The 14,619-nt window shown below is 35.9% G+C and overlaps 1 protein-coding gene across 1 annotated transcript; it reads left to right on the top strand.

The window, feature by feature from the left end:
* Positions 1–1,123: 1,123 nt before the first annotated feature.
* On the top strand, positions 1,124–2,039 carry K441DRAFT_721108 (uncharacterized protein; the record flags this gene model as incomplete). The annotated part of the gene is made up of 3 exons (XM_067654054.1): positions 1,124–1,354; positions 1,397–1,741; positions 1,778–2,039. 3 exons carry the CDS (start codon positions 1,124–1,126, stop codon positions 2,024–2,026), a joined length of 825 nt encoding a protein of 274 aa, XP_067503926.1. The 3' UTR covers positions 2,027–2,039.
* Positions 2,040–14,619: the final 12,580 nt, after the last annotated feature.

Genomic DNA, 14,619 nt, shown 5'->3' with positions numbered 1-14,619 from the left:
GCCCAAGCGCCAAAAAAAAACGAGAACTTAAGAAGTTTCGCCCCAGGCGCCCTTCGCCCCGGGCCCTCAACTCCCTTATTACTGTGTGTGCAGCTACAGTAGCTAAGCAGTCTCGCTGAGATGGACCCCGGTCAATCCCACCCTAACAAACGCTATCAAACGGGGCTTTCCCACGTCCTTCCCTTCCATCCTCACCACAACATTTCTACCTCAATAGTAGAACTTTGGATACCGGTCAACAGGCATGCGAACACCTTGCGAAAAACTTCAGGCGCACGACGAAAGCAATTACTCTTATAAACCTAGATCCTAACATCTGTATGCTTCCCAACTTCGCCTAGAACGCCATTACAAATAGCCTTCCGAATGCCAACATGTTACCACCACGCCACTTTTAGGCCCCTTTACTCAGCTAGTGCCTTACTATGGTACAGTACGCGCGCGCTAAGCACTATCTCCCGGATAATTGGCGGACACATCACCCAATGGTATGGTATCTCGTTCCTGCATCGATAAGATTTAAAACGCTTAGAGCACTTTTGAAACATCGAGCCGAAACACCGGGTGCAACCTTTTCGCCCAGACGTTGATATCTCAGCCTTGTTGGCAGCTTTAGAGCTGTGGCGCCTAAAAGTCTCGGCTCCTAATTGACGGCCCACCCTTCGAGACTACGCGCCCATGAGACTCGCAGGCAGTAGCCTCACTGTGCTACAGAAAAAATCCAATTGCATTGTGGTTGTTCGGAGATTGTGTCCACTTTGTCATTGTTCTTACACCCTCTTTTCGCCGCCGACGGATAGTCTGCATGAGGCGTTTCCTTTGTAACAATATCCAACCGTCTATCACCACCATTCAATCTCGGTTTGACCAATAAGTAGATTCTCCAAAAATAAAAATAAATAAAAATAAAAATAAAAAGTTTAGTATCCTTACAGAAGTGCTCACCTATCTCGCATCGGACGTTGGAAAGGGTGATCCAAAAACGAGCTCTGTTCTTTAGCCTTACAAGATTTGGAGCTCTACTAATTCCGGTTATAGAATGTTTATAGCTGACAGTTCCAGGCTACTTCGGCTTACAGTCTCAACTATTCTCATAGTGCCTCCAAGAAAAGTCCCGCCACCCATGGATTATAACTTCAGCAGGTCTCTGCGACCAAATTCAACCACCGCAGTGCCTCCTAATAGACTCAGTTGGCAGTCATCACCAAATCAAAGAGGGACATTAGACATCGTTTGGAGCTGCGTTTCGGCTTCGTCCCTCTACCTATGGACGATGCTCCACCTCAACGTACCTACGAGAACCGACACTTATATGGTCATTTTCTGGCGGAAGCTGCGCTGGTTGACACTGGGGGTACTTGCACCGGAATTGCCAATGCTATTTGCTTGCGGCTAGTATGCATCCGCTAAGCAATCCGTGGATAATTTCAGGGCCTCAGGCTGCACGAAAGAGGAATGGACTATATATCATGCCTTCTACGCCGACAGTGGCGGCTTTGTGCTCCAGCCTTCGCATTCTCAACCTTTCCCTCTCACCGCCAGACAGCTTCACTATCTCGTCCAAAGGAAATATGTGCAGCTTCCTAACATCACATGCGAGGAGATCTGGGACAAGAGTAAAGCGGATGGCGTGACCAAGTGCCTAGCCTTCTTCCAGGCCGGGTGGGTCGTAGTGCAGACGATCGGTCGTGCCATTAAACACCTTCCAGTGACACCTTTCGAATTATCGGCTGTTGCACTGGTATGCTCATCATTAACGACGCTGGGCTTCTAGTAGTACAAGCCACTCGATGTACGCACACCAACTATCCTTTACACCAGCTCCACAACCGTCAACATCCTGCGCGAAGGTGGAGAAGCCGCCAATGACCCCTTCTTGGACACACCCTTGGATTTCGTCGAGCCGAAAGTGTACATGTCAAGCAAATGGAGTCGGCACGCACTATACTGGATATGCTACATAGGATTGCAAACGCGACCTCTATCGCGAATTCCCGACAATCGTAATCCACAAGCCAACCTTTAACAGCATACCTTACTCGGCATTGGCACCGCAATATTCGCTTCTATCCATTTACTAGGCTAGAACTTCAACTTTGCCACTAAATAGGAGAAAATACTTTGGCGATCAAGCAGATTGAGTGTCTGGGGCTTACTGTGCGTATACGGCTCAACTGAGATGGCGATATGCTACCAAGAAGGGTATACAAAACCTAGCCTTAAATCCGGGAGAGCGTACAAGATGCGGTGGCCTCATTACCTAATGTTCTTAATCCCAGCAACTTTGTATGCCATGGCACGTCTTAGGCTAATTATTATTGCGCTAAGCAGCATGACCTCATTACCGAGCAAAGTTTTTCAGGATGTCCAGTGGACATCTTTACTCCCTCATATCTAAGCGGTTGAACGATATTACGGTCCTAATGCTGTGCATCGTTCCCCTAACTAACTCACCCTCGCCCGTTACGACATCGCCCCGAGATCGCTTCAGCCTCCGTGTATCTAGTTAACAAGTGTTCCTTTCAGAACCTCTCTTCCTTCTTCATCTTTGTAATAATCAATTCTAGGTGCAATACGAGATATTCATTAAAACCACCTCAAACGAATTACGGAATACGATGTGGAAGACGACATACATGGGCAAGTTTTGTTGTGGTATGGCACAGTTGACTTCAAACCGACCAATAAACCCAACGTCGAGATAAGGGGGCAGCTGTTCTCCGTTAATCTTCCTGCTAATCAGTGACCTATTTAGACCGGCGCCTCTCTGCATTGGCTGTAGATCCGGTAATTTTACAGCTGGCGTAGCGTAGATTTAAGGCTATAGAGCGCTTAGAGCGCTAGATCTATACTTAATTTAAGGGGGAGGCTAAGGAGGAAGAAGCGGTAAGTTGTTAAAGCGTATAAGGAAGCTAATTAGATGCTTTTATAATAACTTAACTACCTAAGATATAAGTAGTTGCTATAGAATTTAGGGGCTCTAAATATGCTCCTACTACTATTACTATTTACCTTTATCTATATTAACTTTTTAACGTCTTTAATTATAATATAGTAGGTATTTTCTTTATAATTAGGCGTACCTACTAATAATATAAAAGATTTTAATAAGTTTAAGATTTATAGTAAGTAATATATTTAATATAAAGCTTTAATAAAGAAGCTAAAGGCTATTAAATAAAAAACCTTACTAATATAAAAGTAGGATAAGGATATTATCTTAAAAGGATTTATTAAATTTTTTTTTTACTACTAGCTTTATAAGAAGTAAAGCTAAAGGTATATATCTTTAGATTATTTATAAGACAATTATAATATAGATAGATCTACTAGCAAGCTTAAAGAGAGGCCTCCTCTTAAGTTAAATTAGTTAATAATTAAGGAGTATCTAGAATAGTAATTACTTAAACTTAATTATAACTTTAAAAGCTTTAAATAGCTTCTAATTTAGTAGATTATTTATTTATAAGGTGAGGATGTAGATAGGGAGTCTAATAATGGAATAATAGGGTATATTATATAGACAGAGACGAATCCTTAAGGGAAAAGGAGGAGTCTATATGCGAGGTAGGAAGAGTTTTCCCTAGGCACGTGTAGAGCACATGCCTTATAGGCGAGTTACCCCTAGGTTGCCCCAGGGTCGCCTATACCTTACGGCTATATAACTATCTACTTAGGTTTTACCTAATAATGCCCCCCCTTTTAAAAAGGGTCGTCCCTAATCCTTTATATACTTAAGCCTTAATAAAACCTTATAAAAAACCTTAGTAAGGAAAAAATTTAGAGGGGAAAAAGTGTTTTAATTTTATGTATAGAGAGATGGGTAGTATATATGCGCGGCGCAAAGATATTAAGGAACTTTAACCGGCGGTTAAAGTTATCTAATTAGTCAGATTTGCCTTACTAAGACTTCCCTATATTTAACTAAGCTAATAGCAATTTTCTATCCCTAGGATAGAAAATCCTAACTGGTCTATTTAACGCCTAGAGCCTATAGCTTAACGTTATTACCTAAATTTAGTAGACTATTAGAAGTATTCTAAAGCTCGCTTATATAGGTAGGTCGCTAATACCTTGCGAGTAGGTTATAGGTTATTTATATATAGCCAGATTTATAAACAATAAGGCTATATACCTATTAAATCCGCTACTAATCTATACTTTAGCCTTACGCATTATCTATATAGTATATAAGTTGTTAGTATAGGTTACTACTAGTAGGTCACTAGTAGGTTATAAACCCTAGTTATAAACAGGCCTATTTTCTAATATAAATAATCTATTAAGCTAGTATAGAGTAACGGACTAGGTCTAGAAAGGGTGCTTTTTAAATTAAGCTTTATTACTAGTATATACTATAACCTTATTTATAAGTCGCTTATAAGTCGCCTATAGATTACTAGTATAACTAGGTTATATTAGAGTATAGCTTATATAGGATACTTGTTACGGCACTGGCAGAACTTGGCAGAACTACGTACCGGCAAGTTGCTACAGATTGCCGTATATTGCGGTCATGTGACGCGAAGATCGTATATAGCTTTAAGCGGCGCTTCCCTTCTTCTCCTTTCCTTTCTTTAGCTTTAGATTCTCGTTTATAGACAATCCAATTGTATAGGCTTGCGCGACCATTTTGCTGTACTTATGTCTCGATTAACTAAGTCGCTAATATTATCTAAAGCTCACTCTACTCTTTTTTCCTAAGAAGGAACTTAAATATATCTATAAGAATATAAAACAGGACCCTAAGGATATTACTAGGACTATAAGGACAGAACCTAAAAGAAAAGAATAAAACCCTAAGAAAAGGACCTATAAGATATACACAGACTAGAACCCCTAAAGAAATTATCTAGAATTACCTAATACCCCTACCACTATATTACAAACTATAGTAGTAGGTAAAGTAGCTACAGGACCCTTAAATACTTTAGATAAAGAAATAATTAATATTTTAACCCCCTAGGCGGAGCTTATAGCTACTAATACTAAAATTAAATAATTATGAGAGCTGCTTAAAGCTAGAGATACCCCTATATCTAATAATAAGTCATTATTAAATAACTAAAGACTTACTATAGTCCTTTAGGCCCTATCCTAGCGCCTTAGTAGATCTACTAAGGCCTATATAGTACTAAAGCGGTCAGCAAAGGTTGCGGACCCCCTACTACTTACAGATAGAACCGACCCTATATTTAATAATTAAAAGCTTTAATTATAGGATAAGCTTAAAGTTAATATAGACCACTTCCCTAACGCCCGAGCTAGAATGGCCTATATCTTTGGCCGTACTAGCGGAGATACCTAGATGTATTTACGCCCGTAATATACTAAAGACTTAGCAGACCCCTTTATCTCTAAAGAAGAAATAATTAAATATTTATCTTCTATTTATAAGGACCCTTTTAAAGTATAAAACGCCCGCCTTAGCTATAAAAGCCTAAATATAAAAATAATGGAGACCTTTTCGGCCTTCTAAACCCGCTTTCTATACCTAGCCAGATAGGCCTAGATCCCCTAGGAAGACCTACTACTAAACCTCTTTAATAAGCTTACCCTAAACCTATAGCGGGCCGTATTACTAGCTTATACTATAGTATAGACATTAAAGGAACTTATAGACTATTGCCTAGCTATTAACTAAGGCCTTTATTAAATTAAGGCACGCGCTAACTGGCTAAAAACTAGAAACCTTATAAACTAGGCCGCAAGTACTATAAGTACGGCCCGTAGTGCCCTAGCATAATCGGCAACTCCTATAGCTAACTTGGTAGCTAGCTGCGCAGCTACCCCTACTACGGGCCTAGTATACACCCGGCCTATATATAGCGACCCCTATATATAGGCCCTTAGTAATTAAGAAGCTTACTTCTTATACGGTTAAATAGGCCACCCTATAAGAAACTGCCTAATAAAGATAAGGATAAACGAGGTCCTATTAATTTAGGAGGATAGTATAGAGCTAGAAAAAGAGGAACCCTAGAAGAAGATTTTTCTCTAGGGTTAAAAGGGATTGATATGTCACATATTAATCTAGGTTGGCTAGTTAGTAGAAAAAGCTGCACTATCCCTTATACTTTATTTCGTAATAGATATTAAGTTTTAACCTTTGCTTTAGCTAACTTAGGAGTAAATGCCTTTACCTTAATTAATATAAAGTGCGCTGTAAAACTAGCTAACTTTTTAAATATACCCCTTAAAGAACTACCTAAACTAATCCCTATTTGCGGTTATAACGGACAAATAGGGCTACCTATTATAACTATTTTATAGATCTACCTCCACGTTAATAGATAAAGGTAGTATAATGTCCCCTTTCTTATTATAGACTTAGGAAGCCACGATATAATCTTAAGAAAAAAATAGCTAGCCTATTTAGGCTTGCAGCTTAAAGTACGGAGTAGACAGCTTATCTAGCCCGAAACTCTACCCCTAACCCCTTCCTTTATAAAAAAAATTAGTATTATAATAGAAAACCTTATACGGCCCTAGATTAATACTATTTACTAGGCTAATACTATGCGCAAAGACTAGGCCTTTAAGAAGGACGTACAGCTTAACCTGCAATGGATCCGTATACTACGCCGCCCCTAGACTACCTATATTATGCCACCCACACTAAAGACCTAGGAAGTTAGTAATAACCTAGCTAAGTTCCTTATAGAGAACCCTATAAAGCTATAAAGAAAAGCTAGGGATATTGGACGCTATACTAAACTAATAAATAGGAAGAATAACTTATGGAAAATAGAACGTAAGCTAAGGAAGACTATAAACCCTATACCGCAAACTACGGCCTAATAGACGCTAAAGAAACCTACGGACCTCCCACTAGTTAATATCTGCTATATTAGCGCTATAGAATTCTACTAGAACCTAGTTTAGCCTAATACCATTACCTTTATAACTAGCCTATATAAAATTAACTAAATAATTAAGGAAAAGAAAAGTAAGCTTAGTAGATAGAAAAGCGGGCTTATAGATAAAGAACTAGTGGAGTAAAAACTGCCCAATTAACACCGGAAATTTAAGGATATATTCTCTAAGGTAGCGTTTAATATGCTTTTACCCCACTAACTATATAACTATAAGATTAAAATTAAGCAAGATAAGGGAAGCACCCTTAGCTTTAGCCCTCTCTACCTATAGTTTATTACTAAATTATAGGCTATAAAGTAGTACCTTATTAATAACCTAAATAAGGGCTTTATTAAGCCTAGCTAAGCCCCTTTTAACTTACCTATTCTCTTTATTAAAAAGCTAAATAGAGGACTGCGCTTCTGCATTAACTACTATAAGCTAAATAATATAACCCGCAAGGACCGCTACCCGCTACCCTTACTTAATAAGACTCTTACCTAAATAAGTAGAGCTAAGGTTTTTATAAAGCTTAATATCCGCCAGGCCTTTTACTAAATTAGGATAGACCCTAGGTTTAAGAATCTTACTATATTCTAGACCTATTACGGGACGTATAAATATAAGGTACTTTCTTTTAGACTAACTAACGGACTAGCTACGTACTAGCGGTATATAAATAATATACTCTTTAACTACCTTAACGACTTTTATATAGCCTATTTAGATAATATTATAATTTATTTGGAGAATAAACTAAAATATAAGGAGTACGTCTATAAAGTCCTATAATAGCTCCGCAAAGCTGGCCTCTAGGCTAATATTAAGAAGTTAGAATTTAATATTAAGCGTATAAAGTACCTAGGTTTTATTATTAGTATAAATGGAATTAAGGCCGACCTAGAAAAAATAACCGTAATTAACTAGTGGACGCCCCCTTAGACTATAAAAGGGGTGTAATTATTTTTAGGTTTCTGTAACTTCTACTAATACTTTATTAAGAACTACAGTAGAATCGCCTGGCCTCTTAACCGCCTTACTAGGAAAGACCAGCCCTTTTACTTTAACGCTATGTATATATAGGCCTTTAATAAGCTTAAAAAACGGCTAGTATTAGCCCCCCTACTTACCTACTTTAACCTAGAACGGCCCTTAATGCTAGAAACTAATGCCTTAAACGGCGTAATAGCCGGTATTTTTCCCAGAAGTAACCGGACGGAGAATAGCACCCTATTATATACTATTTAAAGACTATAATAGATGCTAAACTAAACTACTATATCCATAATAAAGAAATGCTGGCTATTATCTTTAGCTTTTAGCACTAGCGTATATAGCTAGAGGGGACTCCTAAACCTATTAAAGTAGTGTTAAATTATAAGGCCCTAGAATACTTTATAATAACTAAGGCCCTTATAGCCTGGTAGGCACGCTAGGCGGATATCCTATCTTAATTTAACTTCTTAATTATATATAGACTAGGCACTGCGAATTATGCGAATGCTCTTACTAGGCGTAAATAAGACCTAGGTAACTATACGGCTGTAAAGATCTTATTATAGACCTAAATGCTACTATAACCAGAGCACCTTAACCCCTAAATATAGGCAGAACTAAGTATAGACCTCTTAGGCGCCGAGATATATCCTATTAACCCTTTAGGACTTAACTTAATTAATAAATTACTGTAGATAAACTATACGGCCCCTTCTTTATAGGAGTACCGTAAAAAGGTAAAGAATTTTACTAGCCCATAGTCCCTTAAAAATGGATTACTTAAGTATTAGGAACGGCTAGTAGTGGTAAAGAAACAGAACTTATAGACTTAGCTTATTGCTAAAGTATATACCTAGGTCTCTATGGCCTACCTTAGAAAGAATAAGACCTACAGAATTATTAGTAACCGCTACTACTGGCCTAGAATAGTTATAGATATTAACCGCTATATATAGAACTATAACAACTGCTATAGGTCTATAATCCTACGAGATAAGACCCTAGGACTATTAAAACCCCTTCTAATACCCGACCGCCCCTAGTAATATATCTCTATAGACTTTTATAAGCTGCCTCTAAACCGTGACGGATATAATATAGTTATAATCCTAGTTAACCGCTTTAGCAAGCGCCTGTTCTTAATTCCCTATTATAAAAATATTAATACTAAAGAGGCAGCCTAACTATATATCTACTACGTCTACTGAATTTACGGACTACTAAACACTATTATATCTAACCGCGGGCCGTAGTTTATATTAGCCTTTTAAAATAAGTTTACCTAGATCCTAGGTATTAAGCTAAAGCTTTCTATAGTATATTACCCCTAGATAGATAGTTAAACAGAGATTATAAATTAATACTTGGACTAAAGACTCCGGCCTTTTATTAACTACTTCTAAAATAACTAGGTTAAACTATTACCTTTAATAGACTACGCCCAAGCGACCCTACCCTATGACTCTACCAGATTTGCCCCTATTTAACTAGAAATAGGTTACCTACCCTATATAAGCTTTAACTAGGAAAGACTAAAAGGGCCCCAGACTATACGCAAAAAACTATTTTATAAGAAAGCCTAGTAGTACGCTAAGCGCTTAGAAGAAGCCTAAAAAGTAGCCTGTATAAACCTAAAAAAGGCCTAGAAATTAATAAAATAGTAGGTAAATAAGTATAGGCGTGAGCCTAACTTTACTATAGGTAATATAATCTAGGTTATAATAAAGAACTAGAAAATAGAATGGCCTAGCCGTAAGTTAGACTATAAGATGGCAGAACTATATAAGATTCTTAATAAAGTAGGTAACTCGTATAAGGTTAAGCTCCTAAACTTAATTAAAGTTTACCCTATCTTCTTACTAAATAAGCTATAAAAAGCTATAAATAACCTACTACCCGGACAAAAGAATAAACCCCCCCTACTAATTTAAGTTAACAATAATAAATAGGAAATTAAAGAAATACTAGCCTATAAACTTATAAAGGGAACGTTAAAGTATTGTATTAGTTAGAAAGGATATAACCTAGACCCTACTTAATACCCTATATAGAACTTTATAGGTAGCCCCTATAAGCTTTAGAAGTTTTATAGCTGTTACCCTAANAAACCNNGACCNCTAAAGTACCTAGATAAGTNGATAGAATGCTAGTATAATAAAGATAATAAGCTACCAGAAGAATATAAGGACAAAAACGCCTTAGAAATTTCTTAGTTATATAAGGTGTTAAGATATCTAGAAACTTTAACCGGCGGTTAAAGTTATCTAATTAGTTAGATTCTCTTACTAAGACTTTTAGCGGCAAAGCCTAAGGGTAGGCTTTTTTTAGAGGGGGGGGTAATATTATAGCACTAGCAAAACTTAGTAGAACTACACACCGGCAAGTTACCACAGATTGCTGTATATTGCGGTCATGTGACGCGAAGATCGTATATAGCTTTAAGCGGCGCTCCCCTTCTTCTCCTTTCCTTTCTTTAGCTTTAGATTCTCGTTTATAGACAATCCAATTGTACAGGCTTGCGCGACCATTTTGCCGTACTTATATCTCGATTGACTAAGTCGCTAACAATACTAATAAATTAAAACTTTACTAAAAGAGTCCAAAACGGTATATATACTAAAAAACGTACTCCTAAAAAAGGTAAAGGAAGCCTTATCTACCGATTTAATAACCTAAAAGATTTAGGCGTAATTAGATAAAATAAAGGAGAAAGAGAGCTAATAAGATAGTTAGAGTTAGAGTAATTACACCGTCCTAATTTAGCTAAAAGATTAGAAGGATAATAACGGTATACTCCGCCATTAAAGAAGGCTGTATATCCTAAGTAGGAGACTACGGCTTAAGGTAATATAGCGTTACTATAATAGTAAGGTAGTAGAATATTTTGGTATAACAAAAACGTTAGAACTAGTTTAACGTTAGTACTATTAGCTAGAAGTAAGATAATATATTAAAGATTAGATCTAAGGCTGCTATACCTATAGCTAGATTAAGCCGTTAAGATACTAACCGTATAGGGTACTATACCTCCTACTAGTCCTAAAAGGCCCCTAGGAAAATATTATACTTAATTTTATTACGGAACTACCTTTAAGCGAGTATATAGGTATTTAGTATAACGTAGTTCTAGTAATAGTAGACTAATTTATAAAAATGGCCTACTATATCCCTATAAGAGGGGACTTAAAGGCTTAAGGTCTAGCGAACCTACTTATAAAAGAGGTAATTAGACTATATAGAGTCCTATAGTCTATTATATTAGACTAAAAACTAATTTTAACCTTTAAATTTTGGTCTTTACTATGCTTCTATTTAGGAATTAAGCAAAACTTATTTACTACGTTCCACCCTTAAATAGATAGGTAGATAGAAAGGTAAAATTAAACTATAGAGTAGTACCTTAAGGTATTCTATAACTTTAAATAGATAAACTAGGCTAGTCTCCTTACTATAGCGGAGTTTACTTATAATGACTTAATCTATGCCTTTATAGAAATAACCCCATACTACTAGGACATAGCTACTAGTACATGTTAAGCTGCCTAGAAAGGATTCATGTATATAGAACTATAGCGCCATAGCCTAAAGGCTGCATGCGCAGTATTGTACGTAGTATAATACAACGGATATAAAAAAAAAAAAAAAAAAAATAACCCCATTTTAGGCAAATAAGGCTAAAACGCTATTTAGAGGTAAAGGTCTAAAAGAAGCCTATAGAGGTAGTGTAATAAAGTATACTAAAGAATTGGCTAATAAATTAAAGATGATATACAATAAATTAAGGCAATCTTTAGTTAAGGCTTAAGAATTCTAAGTAAAATACTATAATATAGGTTATAAACCTATAGAATTTAAGGAAGGAGACTATATATAGCTGACGGGGAAGTATATACGGAGAAGTAGACCTAAGAAAAAGCTAAATTATAAGAACTTTAAACCCTTTAAGGTCATAAGGGTAATCAATATATAGGCATATTAGCTTAAATTGCTAGAGAATGAGAATGTCTATAATATATTCTATATATCCCTCTTAGAAAATATATACTAGATATAGTTAGTAGGAGATAATAGCTTATACCTTATTTTATAGATATACCCGAATTAGAATAATAGTATATTAAGGCTATTTTAGGCTAAATAGAAGACGAAAATAGAACTATAAAGTATTAAGTATATTAGAAAGGATATAGTCTAAAAGATAATATATAGGAACTAGCTAAAAACCTATTAGAAACCATAATAAGAGCTTATAGGCGCACTTTAGGATAAAATAGGCTATAGACTATCTATAACTTAGACCTTAAAAGTAAAAACCATAATAAACCGGAATAGTATTACGGCACTAACCTAACGTATACTATTTTATACTATCTTATACTGTCTTATACTGTTTTCTACTATTAGCTAGCCTACTACTAGGGCCTTAGTAGCTGGCCCTACTATTTATATACAATACCCCCTTTTACCTTCTCCTCCTCTTTATACCACAATGTAGTTATTTAGTCTACTTTATTACAGCACTATAACAGTTTGTAGTATCCCTAATTACGCCCCATTATAACCTTTATTTTTTCCTAATCTATTATCTTTATTTTCCTAGTGTAATTACAACCTAGCGTAATTAATAACACTATACTATAGTTCTAGATAACCCTAGTATAATTATAAACAATCTTAGTACTACAGCCAGCCTTATAGACTTTAATTACCTTATACAGATCCCTTAAAATGGGCGGCTATAATATAAATAATACCCTATTAGCGAATATACGTAAAGCACTTACCTACCTTTTTAATACCTCCTATGCCTATATTGCCTGGGTAATTAGGAGTAGCCTAGAGTACCCTAAGGACTTTAACGTAGTAGGAACCTTCTAGTACTTCTGTATATATATAACTTTCCTAACTAGCATTAAGAGTAGTCTCTAAGCCGTTTATAATAAAGGCCGAACTGTTACGGACGCTTTAAGTACAATATTACGACTACTTAAAGAGGAGTCGAAAGAAGCTAGTTAGTTAATATAAGCACGGTCTAGGATGGAACCCGTGGAACTATGTGACAAGGAATAGTAGCCAAGGTTATATAAGATGCTATATAAGGAACGCGAGGAATGAAGGAAACTTATATACCTTATATATAACACGTATATTACGTATAAGGAGGATTTTATAGGAGTATAGTTATGTATTTAAGGACCCTCAGTTCCTACCTAGATAGTTCCTTCCTTATAGTAATTTTTAGAATACAATTAGAGTTAATCTGTTGGGCAACCACTCCACTAGTTATTATTACGTTATTAACTTCTAGTAATACCTATATACCTAGCCTATTAACGAGTCTACCGTAGTTCTTGCTACAAGGCTCCGTTATATAATCACTACTATAGTTATAGTTTTAAGAAGTTAAACAATATACTACTAAAAGCAGCTACCATAACGCTGTTAACGGCAGCAACTACGTTAAGGTTAAGTGGAGATACAAGTATACAAGATACTGACTTACAACTAGTTACGGTTGGGCAGTTATAGGAAATCGTTAATAGGTTAAACAAGAACAACCAAATACTTAAAGAAAGACTTAATGGGATTGGAGCAGCAAAGGTTAAGTTACCTTTAATTAAACAATTCTTAGGGGAGAGATTAAAGCTTAAAGGATTCCTAACGTAAATGCATTTTAAAGTCATATAAGAAGGGGCTAAGTTAGCCACAATAATGGATTAAATAGCCTATGCAGGACTATTCTTATTAGGACGGGCACTTAAATAGTTTAAACCCTACTTAACGGAAATATAGATTAATGGAATAACTACTACTAATTAAGAGGTACGATTTGTGTTTTTTAGCTAGGCAGGATTCGCGGAATAATTAATACAGATATTTAGGGACCTAGAAGTAACAACTATAGTAAAGAAAAAGCTTTAGGACCTAATATAGCGAACTTTAGTAATAGAGTATATAACGTAGTTTTAAATACTTGCTATATAGGTTAAATGGAACAATAAGGCGCTTATAGCACAGTATAAATAGGGACTTAAGGCTAAAGTCTAGGACGTAATTATTCTGATAAAAGATGTGGATACCCTAAGGGAATTAATAGATTAAGCGATTAAGATTAATAATAGGATCTTCTAAAGGGAACAGGCTAAGAGAGGCTAGGATAGAGTTCTATAGTTATATAAGACGTAAAGCACGTAACGACTAAAGCTAAGTTAGAAACTATAGTATGGCGCAGAGCTAATAGACCTAAGTAGTACTAGAGAAACCTATAAGAGATAAAGTAAGAAACTATAGAAACTTAGAGGTTAAGGATTAAGTAATTATAGGATTAAGGAGTATAGGCTAAACCAAGGATCTTAGTAGCAGAAGATGTTTAAGCGGACTCTATAGTAAAAGTAATAGTTTAAAGATAGAGCTTATATAAATTGCAGAAAACAGGGTTATTTCGCTAGAGACTATAGAAGTAGTTAAAGTTACTACGTAGTAAAGGGAACTAGACTAGTAGTATATAATATATACATATAAAGGGATAATAGTATAGTACGAGGAACAAAAGAGTGTTTAATTAGAAGTTTTGCGTTTTATTATAACAACGTATACTAAATTTATAAAGACGCTAAGTATAGTATAAGCTATTGGCCATAAGAGCTAGAGTTAAGAGGACTTAAAGGAACTAAAGAGTTAGATAAAGAATAAGATCGACTCTATAAGCTAAATTAAGATATTATAGCGATATGCGGATAATAATTAGTAATAATAACAATAGAG

This window comes from Cenococcum geophilum (assembly GCF_001692895.1).
Source record: "Cenococcum geophilum 1.58 unplaced genomic scaffold K441scaffold_22, whole genome shotgun sequence".
In the NCBI taxonomy this organism is placed as follows: domain Eukaryota; kingdom Fungi; phylum Ascomycota; class Dothideomycetes; order Gloniales; family Gloniaceae; genus Cenococcum; species Cenococcum geophilum.
Note: the sequence above shows the minus strand (reverse complement) of the source record. Positions and strands in the feature narration are given on the sequence as shown.